We start from the raw sequence: 21,229 nt of genomic DNA on the forward strand, positions 1-21,229 counted from the left end.
TTAATAACTCTTGATATGAAGCTGTATTAGAGGCGGCGGTTAATTGGGCCTATAAATTGCTTCCTTTTCAGATGATAAGGATGATTAGCCATTATTTATTACGCGCGAACTTCAAAATTCCAATCATGGGAATTGCCAGTGGATTTAAATCAAAATTTGACGGGAGCTTACAGGGCGACCAGAAGCTAAAATCCTGCCGTTGCTGATCACGCGACTTAAAGCTTCCATTAAAGTCACCAGATGAACAGACGCAGTGAGAAAGCGCGCATGCGCCGGTCACTTTTTGGCTATTTCGCATACGAAAAGTTGAAATGTGGACTCGTTACTTCTGGTGTAACCGGGAGCGGCACTTTTAATCTTTTGAGTCGCCCTGTAGTTTTGGTGATTTCGATATTTCTGTTATCGACATATCTGACACTGAGATGTCTGCCCTCTTCCGATACACATCGGAGAAATTTTCTGCCCAAATTCGGAAATAAACTGCACCTGCCGCTGTGGATCCAGAGCGGTTTTTGGTGATACACGTCTCACGGAGGAATCCCCCACATAACCCGACCGCCAGACCATCGGCCCGGATACCTAAGTGGATTCTCCCCCTTTCAACAAAATAAAGGTTAGTTCGAGTTAAGGGTCCGCACCTCCTCATGGTGGATCCTGGAGGGCTTTTTCGCGCATGCGGGAGAACTAACCCCCGAAGAGAGAGAGAGAGAGAGAGAGCGAGGTAACAAACGCGGAAAGCCCGCGAATAGATGGGCAATGGACGAAACCGAGGAGCGCCCGAAGCTGGGGCCTCGGCTCTGTCCAAGGAACCGCCTAACCAACTGGAAAATGCCCAGGTAATGCGGAGACCGTGGAAGATCGAAACAAAAACGATAAGGAACCCGACACCTAAGGATGGAAACGCACAAAAGGGAATGTCACAATGCAGAGGAAAGAGGAACTGGAGGCGGTAGAAAGCGGAAAGGACAACGAGGTGCGAAGCCATCGGGAAGGCCCATTCAATTGCGCGAAGGGCGAAAAGAACTCTATCGGTTTGCCAGGATGAAAATGGCCCAAAGAGACCGTCAGAGACAATAAACGTGAGATGGGGAGATGAAATGAACCCTTTCACCATTTTCCCCCCCAAGGAGGATATTCCAGCAGTCCCCCGAGGAACGCTAGACTGATTGCACTCATTAAATCTTGACCTGTATAAATGAGCAATGAGTAAAACTGGGGAGTGACCTGCCTAATGACCTACTGCAACATCAGCGACCAGCTCTTCGAGGCAAAGATGTTGCGACTGAAATGCCGAGAAAAATCGAGTGAAAAAAAAAAGGAAATGGGGCTTCAGGGTGAGACCCGAGGTGGCTCAGCGAGCGTGGCGCTACTCTCGCCCGCATTGCCTCAGGTTCAATGAGTCGGAGGAGAGGATGCTCAGGGCGGAAACCGCACTATGCGGTAGCGGAAAAAAGTTAGTTCAGATTAGCTTCCAATTAGAATCAAAGGACCAAAACGTACTGTGAGTTGCTAAGAATTAAGTGCGGGCTTCAACGACCAACACCACTGACCTGTGCGCGTTGCAGTGCTTATGTGCATAACTCGAACTAGCCTGAAGAGATCTGACCGAGCCGGTGAAGACCAAGACATGCACTTAATCAGTCAAAAAAGTATCAACCTAGAATAATCACCAGACGGAAAAGCGACCAGAAACCATGAAATACACTCGATTTTTTTGCCGTCGTTGCCCTCTTCTCCATCACAATTCCGAAAACGGATCCCGTTTGAGGAATCTCTGAATGAATGAATGAATCTTTCTTTTCTTTTGGATTCCTCGCACTCGGTTGACTGATTCGGAAAAAGTTACGGTCTGATCAGAAACCGTCTTCAAGGTGTGAGAATCCAATATTCGATCTAATCATGCATGGCACGGGGTAACGGTTGTACGTATAGTGGTTAAGTTTGTTGCTCTTTTTCTATGCAAAATTAGGTCCGTTTTGATCGAAGGTATACTACCATCTATGAGCTTATTTATTCCTGAACTGTAGCCGTTTAAAATTCCGCCATTGTTGCAAACACGTGTTGAAGATGCAATCTAAAGGCGCATCGTGAATTAAACGATATCTTCATAGATACTTAGGATTTTCAATTATGGTCCGAGAATACATCGGAAGATCGATTAGAGCTTAGCAATCCCTTTGTGAGAGAGCCGAGCCCGCACTCGCAATCTCAGCAACTGTGATTTCTACATGAGTAATTAGCGGTGTTAATTGAGCAATTTCAATCATCTTCATGTGCTTTCTAAAAATTCCTCGGTCGTCGTTCGCGCAATTCGGAGGCGAAATTCCGTTTTTTCGGTAATAAGTGAGCAAATGGAATTTTCCCGTTGAAAGCTAAAAGGGCAGTCGGAATCACTTTAAGTGTCTTTAGCCAAAGCGTAGGAGAGCTGCCGCGCGCCCATTCCTTATTTACGGCCGCTGAAAGTCCGCATACCACTTCCTCAAGAACATAAATTCAAATTCAATCTCTATATTTATATACTGCTGGTATCGTTAAACGCCATTTTTTAGGCCTAGATTGTCCGACACGCCGTAAATTTTCATCCGACGGAGAGATTTTATTATCATTTACTTAGTAGTTAAATTTGATTCGAAATGAAAGTTTAATAAGATCGGAGGCGGTTTTTTGTCTAAATTTAATTTCAAGCCACTTATACCCCAAAGAAGCCGTTTCATCATTAGTCATTATTTCGATATTCCGTCATCTCACAATGCTAAAATTATCAATTTGTTATAGGAGGAACGGATAAGTTTTCCAAACCCAAACGCCTCTCGACATATGGTGTTGATATTCAGCCCCAATGGTCTCCTTTGTGCTGTCAGCTGTTCATTATTTTAGGCACTAATCCAATTCCTCTCGCAGCGAAGAAACTTTGAGCTTCACCAGGAAGTACCACTACAGCAGATGCCCGCGTAAAGTACCACAGATCTGTCACCGCATTGACAAGACATCCAACAGCTTTAAAAGTGAAACATCGTCACCCAGGTATCTTCATATGGCGCGCGCTAACCATATGGTAGCGACCCGTAATGGTCGGGACCCATAGTTTACGTCTATTCCGATTAGATGTTGAGAAGGCAACATCTCGCATTTTATCTCTTAACGACCGTTAATGAGGATTTTATGTGTAACTTAAGCGCCATCAGGGGTCTCGGTAGATTCTCCGTTTGGTTTCGTCCTTTTTTCAATGATTAGTTTAATTAATTGGATGTAGGCGGACGTCTGCATTGAACGGGAATGATGTGTAAAATTTCAATCACTAAGTGGCTGAGAGGGTACTTGCAGCAGTTCGTTATTAGGACATTTTTGCTTTACTGCAATAAACATATCTGAAGGTCATGGCTCTTATCCTCATTTGTGCAGGCGAAGATTGAGTCCCCACTTAACCTAAACAGACCTGAAACGAGCGTCTGCTGAAGGTCCCGGTAAGCTCGAAGTGACCTGGATTGAACACCAACGGGATGTTTCTTCTCTATCCCCTTCAATTAATTAGAAGCATCGCAGGATGTCCATTTAACAACCCCCCTCCCCCCACGCCTGTGAGTTTACTTGTCATTTCAGAAGAAAATCTATATGGGGATGCGCGTGAGGATAATGAAGGTAAATTTGGACATTAGTGGCAACCCTGTGGAGTACCCAAAAAAGCGGTACCTCATAAAGTGTAATTTTTTTTAATGGGACCACTTGAGATTTCTTTCGCGTGATAGAATCCCCTGTGTTGGTTCCTACAATATATCTCAGGAATATAAAATATTCGTGTAAACAAACCAAGGCGTGATCGCTAGCTTGGTCGCCGCTGATTGGTCGGTTGTGTCGTCTGACCGATCGATATTCGACAAGTACGATGGCGTTTTACAGGGTTAGACTTGTTTCGACTCGAACGGAGTGTCCATAGCACGCGCATGACCGAGCTTAAACCAAACTTTTTACCTGCTGAATATACAGGGCGTCGGCGTTTTTGAAATACGCTCAACGTGTCTAAATCCTAGTGCCCAGTACCCTCAGGACTTGCGTAAAAACCCCTTTCAGTACAATAGCGGGCTGACTACGGTCCTGTTCGATACTCTCGCCTTGAACCGATCACGTGCAGGTGGCATGCATTTGTTTACATGGATTTTTTACATTCGCTAATTTAAGGCATTTGCAGGGCTTGATGAAAAAAATTATATTGCAGTTAGCTTCGGATGGGTTTCGATAATTAGAGGATGAACTTTCGTACGAGATCGCCTCAGCAGGTATGAACGGTCATTTGGCCGAAAATACACGCAGGGCGCTCGCCAAAACAACTTTAATTGTCAACTTAAACTTTTTTTTTATTTTTTCAAACGGGACGGTGCTTTTTTATAACGCAAAAGGAAGGAAAATTCAATTTTCTTCATTTTGGTATAAATTAACACTTATTTACCTTTAGCGTTAATGGAATTATTAATTAGTTCGGGAAAACCTGCATTCATAATTGTCTTAGCGTTAATCGTGCGTTGCCACGGCTTAAATGCACACCGCGTATTCGACAATTTGAGGTAGAGAAGGAAATTCTACAAATAGCGCAGGTGAGGAGGCCCAGAGACAAGGCGTCCCTCATCGCGCACATAGAGGACTCTGGTCAGATGGTCAGCACGCGGACGTAACGTCCCATTATCAATTCGCGGTTTTCATTACTAACGTCAGTCCGGCCGGGAGACTCCGAGCGACGAGGTTCCACGGGGAAGCCCCGGAGTCGTCCCCTGGGATAGTCGGAGGTCCAAGGGACGCGAGACTCCCGGTCAGACCTTGACGTTGAATTGATCTTTCGTCTTTGGACGCCCTGGATATTTGACGATAACATGTTAAACTAGATTTTTTCCCAAATCGGCAACCCTGTAGATGTGTCTCTTCGAACGCATGCGTCTAAAGGAGATTTTTCTCAAGTTCAGCTGTTTACTTACCCCGTTCGATTTATGCGATCTTCGTCGAACTTTCAAGTACCCGCGCATCTACCCGTAACAGAACTCTCGGTACCCGCTCTAATTGTTATGTAAATGCGACGATGTCACAGCAAGAACCCCCCAATTTCGCAACCCATTTAAGCGACATGCTAATGTAATAACACACATTTCCGACATAGGTACAACACAAAAGATAAAATTTAAATTTTCGGTAGTTTTCAAGGTGAACTTTGGCGCACATTTCGTGCTTCGACGGATATTTTTTTGGTACCGAAGGTCATGTCGATAACCCTGCTGCGATACCATGGTTTAAATGAGCCGCTTTGCATTACCATTGCCACACTTCCGTCTATTTTAAGGTACCACTTTGTAGATCGGTTCCAAGCGGAAGTATAAGGCTGCTTGTGAATCACTGCGGATTTCGGCAATAAATCGAAGATGTCGATAGAAGGACGAATCGTGTGGAGTTTACGAGGGACGGTCGTTCAATGACGTCTTTCTCATTCGCGGAATGGACATTGGCAGCTCGCGATAAAAGCAAAGGTCTCTAGAGCCATAAAACATCTCTTGCATCTATCAACACCTGTCAAAATAGGTGGGGCTACCATTGCGCTCAGTGGGAGCCCCACTGTGATCTCTTGTCCTCGACGTTCCTACGGCTCTCCCCTCGTAAAATTGTCCGTCTGAAATCATGCGATCTCCTGTCCACCCTGAAATGACGTGCAGAATATCACGCAGTGGTGCAAACGCGAGTCAGCTTCTTCTTAAATTAAAAAAATCAGAGGCGAGGTGGGTGTATGGACAACATGAACTGGAACTGGAATTGGTGAAAGAGCCCAATTCGGCTCAATTTTCGGGAATCGCTTTAACGTGTTGAAGAAAATGGATGCATTATACAGAGTGGTGCAGATCTATGGGATCAAACTTCCAGGAGTTATCCCGTGCAACGACAGAAGACATTTCGGTATAAGAACCCATGTCTGGAAATGTCTCCTTGAGGCACTACGGCCTTATGATGCTTTAAGATGTTTTAAGTATGTTTGCATGCAATCGGATCTTGCTCTACTACCATTAACACTTGATGTAGCAGAGATTTTACATGTTCCCACGAAACGAAATCTAAAGGTGTTAAATCGGGTGAACTAGGGGGCCACGGAGCAGCATCGCCTCTGCCGATCCGATGCTGTCCAAACTGACGTAGTTGAGGGGCGGCGCGTTGGCCAATTACTATAGCGTTATTTATATTAAAAAATTAAAATAAAGCTCTATAAAACACATTTTTATATATACGCCACTGTGGTAGATCATCGTAGACTTACGGAGACATTTCGGGACATTGGTTCTTATATTCAAATGTCTTTCATTATTGCGCCGAATAATCCCTACAAGTTTGATCCCGTTGTTCTGAATCACTCTGCAGGGCAGCTCGCTCTATGAGCAAGTAGAGCTGTGGAAGGACGTTTTAACAACATCAGAGGCTGACGTATGCTCTGTGACAGCGCTCAGTGTAGCTAATTTTCACCGTTTCCCTAGCTTGGATTGGATTATCAAACCCTGTGAAATAATGGCAACAGAAACTGTCAGTAACTGATTTGAGCAATTTGTAAGTGTTGGTGAGCGCATAACTGCAAGTCGGAAGAACCACAGCCCATTCGCAAGATTGATGGGTCTTCTGGCAGGACATCATCGTCTAGCCTCTACCGGGCATTCTTTCATGGTTGAAAATTCCACAATACCAACAACGCCGGTTACACGCACACAACTGACTACCTCGGATATTACAAAATTTCAAAGACCGAATAAAATATTGTCAAGATATATCTCGGCCGTTTGACACACCCACATGAAATAAATCGACTCTAATGGCAGAAAGAAACGTGTAATTACATTATCTATTGCCAATTTATTGTTGTTACACGAATAAGGCAGTTAATCTCCGCTAAAATACAAAGACTCCCATTGGCCGGCCCGGGATGACGTAATTGAGCATATATTGCTCATTAGACACATTATTGTGTTCCTTGTGGAAGCGAAGATTCAGGACAGGAAAAAACTTCTTTGTGGATAGCGGATCGTGCAAGATCAAGGCAATTCATTGCAATAAACGTCCAATTTGCAATATCATCAGCTAGTAAGCCCTTGCTCGAGACCACCGATTAGATACATATAGCCATTGGCCGGGTTATAATAGAAAATTTATGCAAGGCATCGCTGATGATCAGATTGTTGTCAGGAACACGCTTTTTGATGGAAGGGAACATATCCCAGCACTAATTTCTAATGGAACGTTTATCGTACATATGAGGATAATGTTCCCATAAGTGTTATCTGATGCACTAGGAAATTTAAGCGAACTGAAAGAATTCTTTGCTGGCGCAAACAGTTATGGGAGATGTTACGATTGGGAGATACAAGAAGTCAATCTCTTTCCCAGGGAGAGAGAGATGGGCCTATGGACGCTGATCTAGATGTCTCAGATGCTGCGATAAGTGCAGCCAAATTCTTGCTTAGCCAGCCGATCAAGATACTCCGATAAAATTATTTCCATGTAAAAGCGCCTTTCTTCCATCGTTTCCATCAAAAATAGTTCACAGGAAACGCAGTTTTTTATCTTCCCCCTAAGGACTTGACTATGGTTACCATGGGAACAGATATGTACGAGGTTAGTCTCAGAAGTACCCGACCTAAGGCTTAAAGAAAACAATTTAGGGGAATGTTACGTTATGTCTCAACATCCCCTCTTAGTTCCATACTCTGTTTTTAGTAAGGAACTTAGATAGTTTCGAAATGGGTATCAACATCGGACTCCATCTCTTATTATTGGCAAATCTCTTTCCGTCGAGTTAATTTATCGTGTTTGGATAGAGGGAACAATCTGAGGGGGCTAAATCTGGCGAATAGGGTGGCCGAGGAAGGAGTTCCAAACAAAATTGATTGATTTTGGGCATCGCGATGACGGAAATGTGGCCTGGTGCGTTGTCTTGATGAAACAAGACTTTCTTTTAGGCCAAGTACGGTCGCTTTTTCCTCATTTCTTCGCTCAAACGCTGCAATAAATTTGTCTAATATTCTCCATTTATTGCTTTCCCTTTATGGAGATAGCCAATGAAAATTATCCCACGTGCATGACCGATGTTTCATCCACGGTTGAGAATCGACGCAAAAACTCGCCTTTCTTACTGCGCAATCCGGCCAAAAACTCCCTTGAAACATTCTCACGGCACTGTTTTTGTTGATCTTGCGCACACCTTTCTCATTTTTTTAAAAATATTTCTTGGTTAAAATGCGATGCACAGTACTTTTGGAAATGACCATCTTCCGGTACGGTTTTGTAGATTTTCACCACAATTTCTGGAGGGGTCAAATCTGGAGTGTCACTGTGGAGTTCATCCGGCAGCTCGTACGACCGCGTTTAAACTCTACCACCCAACATTTTACAGTCGCTAACGAAGAACCAGTTTCCTCCAAAGTAAAATTTAATTCCGCTTTGGTGTTGGGTGGGCCCAGACCGTCCCAATGAAAGAATTAAGTCATATATCGATGAACAATATTTTCCATGTTCGCAAAAGCCCTGAAAGAATTTATTAAAAACGACTCCAAAGCAAACACAAATCAACTTTACACAGAAGTTTTTTATGGTTAGTTGTTTGTGATATACGCAAATTTTTAACAAAAAAATCGCCATCTCTATGTCAGATCGGGTACTTCTGGGACTATCCCCGTAGATGCAGATCAACATCCACAGGCGTAGTTTAGAGGTATCTCCCTCTCATATGCAACACGAAAAACCAATGGGATTTTTTGAGGCCTGAGGGGGTGCGACTACGGAAGAACTCTTCTTCGCCTCGCTATTGAGAATTTTTGCTGAAAAATTATTTCCATGGAAGTTATTCTCGTGGCCAAAACATCTTCCGATTCTTCGGCAATTAAGGCCCTGTTTATTAATTTGGGGTTAACTTTAACTTCCCCTAGCTGAAGGGCTATTCCATCATAATACCCGTGCAGACTGTGTTTCAAAGCATTCATAAAAATTGGCAAAGGCTTTTGCTATAGAAATGAACACGATAGTTTGGGCCTTATAAAGCGTGCGACTGAAACTTACTCGTTTATCGGAGAGATACATATATTCTTCGGATATACACTCCTTAGCTCAACAGGTACACAAATCTACTGATACCCAAGCGAGTCGATCAAATCATAAAATAGATCTAAATTTGTTTATATTTATGTTACTAAAGTTGTTTTTTTTGGATGGTTTTTCTTTTGGTTGAAATATCACTGTTTCTGCGCGAACTTTGTGCGTGTTGAATGGGCGCACTTGCACTTTACAGAAAATATTAATTAATTACAACCTCCCAACTAATAATTAGATAATTAATTTTAATTAATTACTGCATACCAGCTTTCTTCCCGTCAATTCTGCTCAATTAATTCGGTAATTCAAACGAAATTTAAAAAAAAAGAAAATTCGTACCGAAAATTCGTTTATTTCGGGTTAATTTGAGTCATTTTTTGGACCTTTCTTGATGGTGCGAATTCTCCTACAATCCCTCATTAGATTCCATAAATTTCGATGAATTTCTGTTCAGCTGCGCAAGTCCTTTTAAAATTTTTTTTCTTCAAATTCCTCGTGGGAATTCTACAGAATTGCCGCACTGATATCTGCCTGGGAAATCGAAGGGGGCAGAAGTCGGTGATGGGCAAGCTCTGTCTAAATCTTCGAGAGGAACTGCTTTCAACCATCAGGTTATTCCCGGGAAATCAATTCTCGTGCGGGCGAGGAGCTGTCGAGGTCCAAAACTTCAAATTTTTGAGAACTCTTCTCTTCCTGCATCCGAATTTGACAGCTGAGGTCGTCCCACGCGGCCCCCGGCCGGGAGAAAAATCGCGACATTTCGCCACGATCGAGCTGGACTCTTTTGAAAAAAGGACCGTTTTTGCAGCTCCTCCAGTCTTCGAGATTCCCACAAATAGAATAACCTGCTATTAATCAAAAGCAATATCTAAAAATAGCGCTACTCATTATGTCATCCGAGTCATCCCATTAAAGAAGGCTTCTTCATCACGTAACAACATTACACAAATTAATTACGCCTGTGTGTAATAAGGTCTAGAAGAGGTTTTTTCAGCTGGCTGAGGCAAATTAACGTTTTAAACACAATATCATTGATTAAAGGCGATTTTTTAGACCCAGATCCTTCGGATAATACCAGTCCGTATGCGGTAGTAAATTACCACCAGCAACATGTTGATGTGTTTCGCAAGAGAGGAGTTTTTGCACGAGACTAATGTGCATCCTCGATGCGTGGGCAGAATGATGGAAGTGATTTAATTATTTTTCCTGCACTAGTGCTTAATCGCAAACAAAAAGCGATTATTTCTAGCGGCATCGTTCAGAGAAAAAACCGATGAAATTTCCAGCAAAATCACCTAAATAATACTTTCACATGGTCGAGATTATTTTGTCTTCTACGGGCGTAAGAACGCGAGAACTTTCAACCTACTTGGGGCAGTTTTTGCCTCTTTGACTACCACACCAAGCAGTTCCCGCATTTTAAATCGGCCCAATCGGCATCCAACAAATAATAGATTATAATGCAGAAAAATCTCTATAAAGTTGTGTGCTTCTGGTGGCCGTTATTGTATTCGCAACCGGCGAATTTGTTATTCATACAGTTACTATTGTTAAACAATACTGAAGGAGCAAAGTGTATCTTAATCTCGAATTCTCGAAACTCACCGCGAGCCAGCGAAAATCGCTACTCTTACATATTCGTGCCTGGTTTGATTGCGTCCTTTGAATACTGGATTAAGTTCTAGTTCGGCTAGTTTTGTTTCTACATTCAAGTGAAAATCGTGATGAAGGAACGTGTTGAATATTTGCGTATGAAATGAAGACCTCAGTTCGATCCACTCACCAAATCGCGCTCAATTGCTGAACGAAAGATATGGAAGGGCGTTAGAGTGCGTGCTCGATGTGCCGTTGAGGAAGAAGGCGTTTTTCGGCGCCTCGGACGGGACGGACGAAATTCTTGCCAGGACCGGACTTAGGGAAAAATTCGTCGACTGTCAGTCGCGACGAACGAGGGGCCGCACGATAGGCCCAGCGCTGGCGTCTTGGAGCACGTGGAAAATTGCAACGAAAAAGTTATTTCAGCTGTCATTTAACACGACTCGGGAAAAAAATCGAATAAAAATTTTACGGTAGTTAATGGACTTTGCCACACGTCCACGCCGAGGATCCTCAGTTTGGACGCCCTGCATCACGACCTAAAGCAATTTGCAAGGAGTCTTCCTCTGCGGCGCCCTTTCCTCATGTTCGCCAGGGAATTTGCAAATTAGCGCGTACAATCCCAATTTCATCAATAAACTTGATCGAAGCTGAAATTCGATATTTCCCTGTCTCGTAACACGTTTTTGGACCGAAATGTCGAAACAAGGAGTTTGAGGCAGCATTATCCAAACCTCATATGCGCAAGAAATACGAAAGATGAAGAGGGCTGCAGGGAAAAAAATACCACAACGATACTCAGATGGAGAATTCAGATAAGTATTCAAGTAAAAAATGTGCTTTCTGAACTAACTTTCCTAGTTGGAATATTTCAAATTAGCAATTCTCAGGAGTAATGATTCAAAAACTCCCCGGAGATAAGAGTTTTCGAAGGTACTTAAAGTCTTTTACGAAGTAAATTTCAAATTTGAGAAAAATTTCGGCGATTTTTAGGAACCGTCGCTAATGTTCCTTTACCGTGTTATAAAACATTTACTTCCAAAAAAGCTCTGAGTAACGAAATTCCGAATACAAAATCCTCAGAAGTCTTAAGGACCCTGATTGTGAAAATTTGATATCAATTTGGAGTTTTGGAGAGTTTTAGCGGATTTTTAAGGAGTGCTACTTATTATAAGAGAACTCAAACTGAGTCGCAAAAATTTCCACGAAAAATTGGGAAAACTCACGAGACACATTTTCACAATTAAAAATTTTTTTACAAAAAAAAATTCTCGGAATTTCCAGCAAAACCGTTTTTAGGTATCTACGTACAGCAAAACTTTTAATCGCACGACTGTGGGACTTTTTTAACTTTTCTCAATTTATTGCTTTCTCTGCTGATTGATTGATTGACTGAAGCGCCTTATTTTTCTAAGAAATTTCTCAGAAAAATTGCGGCCGCTTATTTCTCGGTATCGGGGCCTGAAATCATCAATTCCCGCCCGTCGATTACGCACAATTTTACCGTCGCATTTTTTTAAACGTCTTCAAAACAGCAGTGTGCAAAATAGTCTCTTCGTACACGCTGTGATGGGCAAAATTAGCCAGTTTTGGGCGGTCCCAGGTAAATGTGGTCATCCTACCAGCGCGATTCAGGTGTAACTTATCTGGGGTTGCTTTCTGCAGCTTCTCAAGTTGATTTCGTCGCTCTGGACCGAGATCTGGACACTCTTCAAATCAGTTAATGAATGAACGGTGGTGATGATTATGATGAAACTTTATCACACCACGTTGAACTTTTAAAGCCTACATAGGCTGAAACAGCTGCTTAAAACAGTTCGCATGTAACTCTTTACTTGTATGAATAGTTTAAAGGCCCCATTATGCGGGTTTCTGATAAGTAATGAACTTGACTGATACTCCGAAATATACTGCGTAAAAGAAACGCAATTTACGAATTTAAAATGAGCAGGAAAATAATGCGGCTGAAAATTAATTTAAAAAGTGTTAAAAATGATCAGGGTTTTACAGCAAATTCAGATCTTTATTCACGGAAATTATTATTTTAAAAACTTGTGGATTTTTTACTGAAAACATCGGATAAACTGGGCCTTAACAAAAGCAAAAGAGGCAGGATGGACGTTTGAGTTTAAATCATTTTCGCGTTTCTGACATAAATTATAAGATCAATCAATCAATTTATGACATGCAGAAAATGCTCATTTTGCTGCTGAGACTTCTTCGCTTTGCCTGCGGCTTTCGGTATTAAAAAAAATTAAAATATCCAATTTCATTATCGACTTTTAGTGAATCTGAAGCGAAATCTTTATTAAGCCATTAGTGAGGTCCGTTCTTTCAATCGGAAAAAGTGAATTATCAGAAATGCATAGAAATGATCGCACTCAACTTTCAGCCGCATTTAGATTTTTCCAAACATGAAAAGGTCACTGGAATTAAAGCAAATTGGAACTTGCACGGTTCCAGCGATGGCGCCGATAGAACTGCGGGAAAAACCTTTTTCCACCTTTTTCAATAAATCTGCCCAACGTCACTTCACGCTAAAGCCCATTTGCCCGCATACGGCCTAAAAGAAATGGAATTGAATCCTACCTTTTGGGAGACACGGCAGCCAATCAACGCTCCGCACAGCCCACGCAAATATATCCTCAATATCCCCTCACAAGCAACTTCACTCACGAGTCTCTAACTATCCTCAAACTGGTGCTTTGAGTGCATTACTTGACGATCATTATCATTAACAACCTTCAATACTCAACCGTCGTAATCTCCGAGATATCAACAGTCAGTCGCCGCACTAACCCGCCCGAAAATTTGAGTTTACTCGGGAAGCAACTTCTTCGCGGAAGAAGAAAAGGAGTCACTTTTCGCGCCCCTACAATTCACGGCCGGTACGTAATAATCGTGACGTCAATCGGAGTGCAAAAGGTACGACGGACGTACTGCAAGCGACTGTACCGGTCAGTGAGTAGCGAGGTACTCTGTTATGCTTGAAGAAATTGTGGTGCACCTGTTACGGTGAGTGGGGGGTTCTTTTGGGTGCTCAAAGAGTGCTTTTTTAACCCCTCCAGAAGGATGAGACTTTGGCGGTACCTACTACCGACTGTCGTTGCAACCGGTGACGTTTTGAGCTTATGGTCTATGCTCTTCTGGTGTCTTGATGATGTCGGTGTTTGATGATGGTTTAATGGGCGGGAATTTGTTTCGGTTAAGTAGAGGAGGTTTTTAGATTATTTCTGGTTCGAAATGAGGAATTCGTCTACAAGGATCAGCAATATACATTTTCTTGCACGTGGAGGAGCACACGAATTTCGAAACACGTGATTTCGAGAAAACCACCTCAGTGGTGTTTGTGGGAAAGTTTCGGCAGAATCGGAGGAAAAGTCCTATCGGCAAACTCGTGTCTAATATCGCGGCCTCACGGGAAATCCTAAGGAGTCTTAGCGGACGAGAAGACATTTGACGGACAACTGACGCAATTGAGAAAAGAAAAAATTGCGAAAAAATAAAAATTATGATCGAAATTGTTTCCTGACGATACAGGGTGTCCTTCCGCTTAATGGCCTAAGGCTAATCCATATATTCTTCCTGTTAAAAGAAGGCGATTTCGAAAAATTCTCTTCACTGACCTTTTAAATATTTCGATCTATACATATATATACAGGGTGTCAAAATTTCACGTATGTCTTCAAGGTCGCGTGCGCATCTGGTAATTTTTGACATAGCTGATTTAAATTTACGCAAAAACTTGATATGGCTAATGGTAGCGAACTTTAGTTACCGTAAGCCCTGATTTCAGGAATTTACAGAAATATGCATTCCTTCGACTTAAATACCCTTTCACCCTCAACAAATTTTTGTCGCGAGGGTGAAATCATGGTGTTTGATGGTTTTTTTTTTCGAAAATTTATATGAGCGTTTTTCTTCTTTTCAAACGGACATAAGTACGCCCCTTTCAATAGAAATTGCCTAGTGACGTCATTACTTTTTTTCGAAGTATTTCATCCCCAACATCCGAAATTCGGCTCTGCAGCAATGAATTCCAGATGGACTCTTAACGTTAGGTACAGGTTCTCTCGAATTTTTGAATAATTACCAGTGAGAATATTACTGTCGCTGTAGAGAGTACTATGAGTTAACTAAACTCAGTGAGGAATTCATTTTCTACCGGTCTGGACCTGGTAAAAAGGTCACCAACAATGATGAGATTGAATGAAACATGTGAATTTGTCGCAATTAGGGCAGTCGTCGACAGAACCGATATACTTTAAGATCGGCGAAATAAGAATAGTTAAGAAAAGCGAGAATGCAACCCACAACACACCGAACGTTCAATGAGCCCCTATAGGATAAGGCGCTAGATCGACGTGCATGGTTGCCTGTAATTAGGAGTTGTTGAACGCGACTTTGCCGCTTCACATACCGTTCATAATCAGATTTAAAATTTACTCACTAGAGGGAGGCAAAAGACGCGATTTTAAAAATTTTCAAAAAAGAGAATTTGCATTAACAACGGTCGTAATGCAAAATTCTCTATTTTCATTGCAGCCATATTATGATTCCCGGCTTGCCACAGATAAGTGAGTCACGACTGAACTCATAGCTGGGCATCATTCTGTGGTAAAAATCCATTAAGATCAATTAGCGGATTCTTTCCAAAGAACTCCATGGTTAAGATAAATCTTTTCCCACCAAAAAATTTGCAAAAGAATCGTAAACCTTCAGTTGAACATAGTGGTGAAATCGGCGAGTCTTCGGGGAATTCCGGCGATAAAACATCGTATTACAGCTGAGTGTTATAACCATAGAAAATGCGTACTTTTTCAAAAATACGGCAATAAAACCTTATTTTACCTTTTACCTGCTCCTAATCATTCTTCTGAAGAGGTCGGCCTGTCTAACTAAATTCGTCCGGGTAAGAAGGGTAGCCACATCAGTTTTGGCGACGCATGGGGGTGCGCTGGCCCGTGCCGTGGGAATCCGCCTTGCGGAAGTTAAAAATGAAAAAATTCGTATTTAGGTCGAAGAGCTCTTTGCAAGTTCTGATCTGATTAGTGTCTCTGCACTGAATCAGCAATTTGACAACCGAAGAGAACAGCATCGAACTATAACCTGCTTACTTAACATCATCTTGTAAAACTCTTTGGATATCTAAATAATATTTTTCATGGTTTTGGCACTTTTCTTTGTCTTCAGCTTCTATTTCGCATATAATAAAAAAATTATTATTATGCAATTATTTATGCGCAACTTCCTCAACGGATTTGATAAGAGCGGCACCATGGCTGTCCTATGGACTTCGCAGTGTTGCATTTTTTTCTGCATGACATGAAACAAAAACAGAATCCTGATCATGTCACAATAAGAAAATGAACCAGATTAGGAACGACAAGTGAAGTGAACCGCGAATCAACCTGCTTATGATTAATGAATAATTAACACCGCAATACGTTTCAAAACTGAAACAAAACCTGATACAAATAGACCTTTCAGTCCAATGATATGGTTTAATGAGTCAGCATGACCACATCACTTTAGGATTCCTCCTATTGTTTCATTAACTTTAAAAGCTCAAGTGATACCTGTCAGGAGCCCTCGGGACTCCGAAGTCAAATGACAAAGTACCACCACCAAATCGAAAAAGAAGGCGTCGTTAACGAGGCTCATCAGTTGTCTAACGGCAACCGAAATCGTTTCGGTTTGCCAATAGCGACGGTACCGTTTGACCTCTGCTCCGGTACCACCGAATTCTGTTCGCGCGCGACACAGTACTACCAAAAGGAGGAGGTAAAAGTGCGCGGCCAATCAGAGGCCGACTCGAGAACCGACCGGGCGTGTCATAAAGCACGACGTACAATATTTGTTTGTCGGGGTTTGGGGTTTTTGGGTTCCGAGGCGAGGTTCGTGAGGTAATCGCGGCTTAATTCCACCTTTTTTCAGTCAGGTTTATAATTACGTAAAAGGTATTGTTTCGGTTTATAATGCTGAGTTGTTTATCTAAATATTAATAATGTGGCGCAATGGCAGTTTCGTTATGTAATTTTTGTGATAAAGCACAAGTAATTTATTATTACACAAAAATTACATAAAAAACTTAGAAATGCACGAGTATTGGGTATTCACCTGGATAAAGATCAAGTGCGTAAAAGAAAAAATGTCCACATCGGGATGCGGCTTTGCGCTTATTAAATTTGGCTGAGTGAGACTCGCAGACCATTTTTGTTCAGCGCGGTCGGACAGTGGGAACCCACCACGCGTGCCAAAAGCGAATACTTAGGTCAAAGAGGTCTTTAGAAAATTTTCTGTCTATCAATGTTTTGTGTTTGCAAGTTAGGCCTGCACTCCCTAGGGATCTCAAACGTTTAAACGAGAACTGAAACGAGGAAATTGGTTCAGGATGAGTTCAAAACGACGACTCTTGGGATTACTTTATGTTAACTCTGTTCATCATCGATGGATACCTGCTCCATTTGTTCATGTAAAGTTCCAGAAAAGCAGCTACTGGCACCTCCACCAAAATTAGGAAAATAGGTAAAGCGGTTCTGTGTCTCAGAAACAGAAAGAGATTTGCAACCATAACCTCGTTGACATGGGTTTTATTCTTCTCCCTTCTATTCGGGAGCTGTTTTTCGTTACATCGGCGACAATACCATTACTGGATAACTCAACTGAAGGCTTGGACTTTGAGAATGACTTTAAAGTACTTGACTTCTTTAAAAATCGGGAAATGGGCGTTGATGTGGTCTCCTATCGCCGACATTACAGCAGCTATTGTACCCATTTTCGCATCCCGTATAGATCCCATAGAGACGACTAATATGATGTATATTTTTCAACTATCTGGTCCGTAAATCTGTCACATACTGCAGCTACCTGCCCACTTCTCGTTGAGTAACATTGGGTAAAATTGGGAAATTTTTACTCTGCAGCTTTTCGCTTAATCGAGAGATTGTAGCTCTGTATCGATTCTAAACGAAATTGAAGCCCTTCAAGTTCATTCTTTGGCTCTTGCCTTATCCCACACTTCGAAAATGGCAAGTGGCGGTGAAATTTTCCAGGTGTTCTTTCTCGTAAATCTAATTTGGGTTTTGCATCCGAGCCGGGAACGTTGGAAAGAACGTCGAGATTCCTTCCTTTGATAGGTCCTGTTACCATCAAAAACTAATTTGAATTCGATCTTTTTTCCGCATTTAGAGAACTGCAGTTTTACGGCCGAATGAAGCCTGGCCCCCTCGCCTGGTGCTGTGTGCGAATAAATAAGCAAATGATAAATTATGAAAAAAAATGAATTGGTTGTACCACCAGCATCAAACAAAAATGCCCATCTCATTCCTTCTCGTAAAGACAAATCGACAAGGTTTTTTCAAGGAAAGAGACACGAATGTACAGTTATTCGATTGTCCTTCGCAGGTTTTTGTCCGGCCATTGAAACTGGTCACTGAATGAAACGACAATTTCAGATAGAAGCCTGCGAAGTTTTTTAGACCTCCACAGTTTTAATCATACCGTGATTGTACTTGGGCGGTTATTGAAATCAATGCTTATGAACTAATTACCGTCCGTGTCCCTAATCAGCACCTTAATTGCCTGAAAGCCACATTGCTCCTCGTCTGGGCGAGCAATGCAGTGATTCGCGTGCATTTTTCATAAATCATCACTACAAAATAACAAATTGACAGTCCTAATTATGGGAGCCCAGCAAGCCTGCCTGGAATCGACACAAATGCTGACTTTTTCTCTCCGGTCAATTATTATCAACAAGCTCATAAGAAGTGATTCGATTTCCTCCCATTGATAATGCAAAATTAGCAAAAAGCATCTTTGGAATCATTATTTTCGACTTTTGCGAATGCCTCTTATGACTCTCTAGGAATGTCCCAATACGAGGGTTGGCCAAGACGTTGTCACGCACCTCGATGCGTGGCATCGTCGCCGGATGCGCCACTCGGTACATTCAGCTGCGGCCCTGTAGCACGCGCTGCATCTGACAAAACACCTGTAGCTCATGCGTCAGGAAATGATCTATGTCATTTTTAATCAATTAGTATGACATAACTAACAGCGCATCTGTATCTCGACCTGACATTTTGTTCTCGTTAGCAGGTCCGAGATCTGGGAAACGTTCAAGAAGCTGCAGCAACATGGAGAAAATCATGAACTTCGTCCGGTGTCAAAAGGTCATTTCTTGGCGTATCCTGGCAAATTGCGAATTATCCTCTTAAAGGTTAATCCCCTGTAAATCAATACATATTTGGAATAAGTGGGTAGATATTAAATTACCATGGTTCCCTATTAATGACCTCATGGTAATTCATGCGGGAAAATGTAAACAATTCGATAGACTGAAAGGAACCGCCCGCTTTAATGCTCACCTGGGAAATGGCTGCGATGCCAATCGGTTTCATATCCATATGGGATTTTTGCATGGGTGTTAAATCTTCTGGTATGAAGGGGCGGTACAGTGGAACCCACATTTCTTCGTATCAACCACTCATCACTTTTCGCGGCGCATTTGCTCTAAGCTGAAGGACAAGGAAATCTAGTTCGGTGGTACGCCCCTCCCAGGATGCAAAGGCTATTTAAGAGATAATAAAAACTCTTTATAAGGTTAATAGTGGAATTTATTTTATGCATCGTATCCCGCTACTTACATTAGTTTTAATATGGCTCTTATCTTCATTTAACGCAATTTTTCTGGCCTAATTAAAACGATTGCGGGTTTACTTTATAGATTATGAATATTGACAGTAATAGGGCTTGTTGAGAGTCGACTCTCCCAATTCGACATATTTGCGAATGTCTGCGGATTATTTATCAAATACGTCATGTAATATGCAAATATTGAATTTATTAATACGCAACTCACGTCTACGTAGGTCATATATCACGTACACGAGATAGTCGTTCACGATTGGCTGGAAATCGAATACCTGTAAGTGTGTCAGTGCGAAACTTAATCGAGTTGTAGGAGTCTTGTTAGACGAGATTTTTGAGATAGGGAACCCGACTGATTTTTTCCATTTCGGTGCCTTTTAGATATTGCGCAAAACGAAGTTTTGCAAAGCTCGAATGGGTGATTTATTGCGCGTTAAGGTATGTTCATATGCAAGTTTGGCCAGCCAGATGAGGATAGAGGAAGTCGCCTAGCACGAACTTAAAAAACCAACAAGATTCATAGATAAAGCAGACCAAGACTTCAAATTCGTGGAGGGTGCTTCTAACATTCCGCAATTTCCGGCCTCAGATTTCTCTCGGTGTAGCACGCTACACCGAGAGAAATATCGCGTTTGGCGTACCGACGCCTCGTGCTCCTCGAATTGATGGAACAACTTTAACCGCCGTTCCATCATTTTCATCATCATCATCATTTATCCAAAATAGCCACTTGCGACACTCAACCTTCAACTGCTCGTCTACGCTATTTTTCTTCAATATCGTGTGAGGTAACGGAAAATGGCATGCAAAATTGATCGGTAATGGTCCCCTGTGTTAGGTACCTACGGCGTGTCATTACGTGTGGTCATTTTTCGATTATTGGGCAATTAAAAATATATATACAGTGTTCACAAAAAGTTGTAACTTGAATTTTATTACCCTGTATGTAACGAATAACTCGCGTTATTTAAATGAAATAAATTAGGCCTGAATGAGCATTTTTTGCAGCACTGGTAGCATAGACTGGTAGCATTGAAAAAACCCTTTCAACATCGAACAAAGCCAAAAACGTTCGCACGACCGTATAAATTATTGTAACCTTGTCTAGGGACCCTGAACGATATCTCGAAACTTATTTGACCGTTTTTCGATTTTGCTATCTCTAAGAAAAGCTACGTTAATGCGCCTTGTGCGGTCATAGCTGTTCAGAAAACAGATATTGAATTTTTCCATTTTGGTCAATATTATGCACCTCGAAACGCAATTTTTCCAACGTTGCGTGTCTTCCATCGCGATGCCCTTTCCCACATGCATCTTGAGCATAATTTTATAGCATGTTCCGCTGCATTCATTAAAATCGATTATACCGACTTGACCGTTGGAACAATCATTATTCTTTTATAAATAACTTTTTATTAAATTTGCTTGGAAAAACTTGCCAATCACTAAAAATATGCTCAAGCATTGATGCCCAGTAACTTTTAAATCTAGAGCCCGATTTTAGCAATTTTTGTACTTGTTAACTATGGACCAGTTTTGTCAAGAGTCGTATCATTTACTAACGTTTTCAGCAGAGATGCGCTACTATTGCATACCGGGCGAGACAAGCATATACTGATTTTTCACAAAGTTTTGAAGCCCTCCGTGTATCACTCTAGCGTTCGAAAACATTCTGATGTCACCAACAGTAAATGAGTTATGAATTACTGGACAGAATCAGCGCGTCCTTTCCCTAGTCAAAATAAATTATTTTTTATTCCCTTCATGCCCCCAAATCTCTCCGGTCACACATTGAATGGATCTGTTGTTTCATAGCGAGAAATTTTAATTTTACTAATGACGTTTCTGTTCAAACCGACCTAAACTAAACGCAGCGAAGTAT

General features: G+C 41.8%; 1 protein-coding gene across 4 annotated transcripts in view; it reads right to left on the bottom strand.

Moving 5' to 3' along the window:
• The window catches only part of LOC136344505 (paired box protein Pax-2a-like), an 87,348-nt gene extending 73,695 nt beyond the window's left edge, over nucleotides 1–13,653 (bottom strand). The window contains exon 1 of one of the 4 annotated variants that reach the window (XM_066292038.1): nucleotides 13,285–13,653. Coding sequence is in view for 1 of the 4 variants with exons in the window: in XM_066292037.1 (XP_066148134.1) it covers nucleotides 8,932–8,990 (59 nt within the window). In the remaining 3 variants the exon portion in view is untranslated. Of the gene's footprint in view, nucleotides 1–4,964; nucleotides 5,308–8,931; nucleotides 9,006–9,066; nucleotides 9,125–13,284 lie in introns of those variants that run through there. The other 3 variants (XM_066292039.1, XM_066292037.1, XM_066292040.1) reach the window with 3 other exon arrangements.
• Between the last annotated feature and the right edge of the window lie 7,576 nt (nucleotides 13,654–21,229).

Source organism: Euwallacea fornicatus, chromosome 17 (genome assembly GCF_040115645.1).
Source record: "Euwallacea fornicatus isolate EFF26 chromosome 17, ASM4011564v1, whole genome shotgun sequence".
NCBI classification, from domain to species: Eukaryota; Metazoa; Arthropoda; class Insecta; order Coleoptera; family Curculionidae; genus Euwallacea; species Euwallacea fornicatus.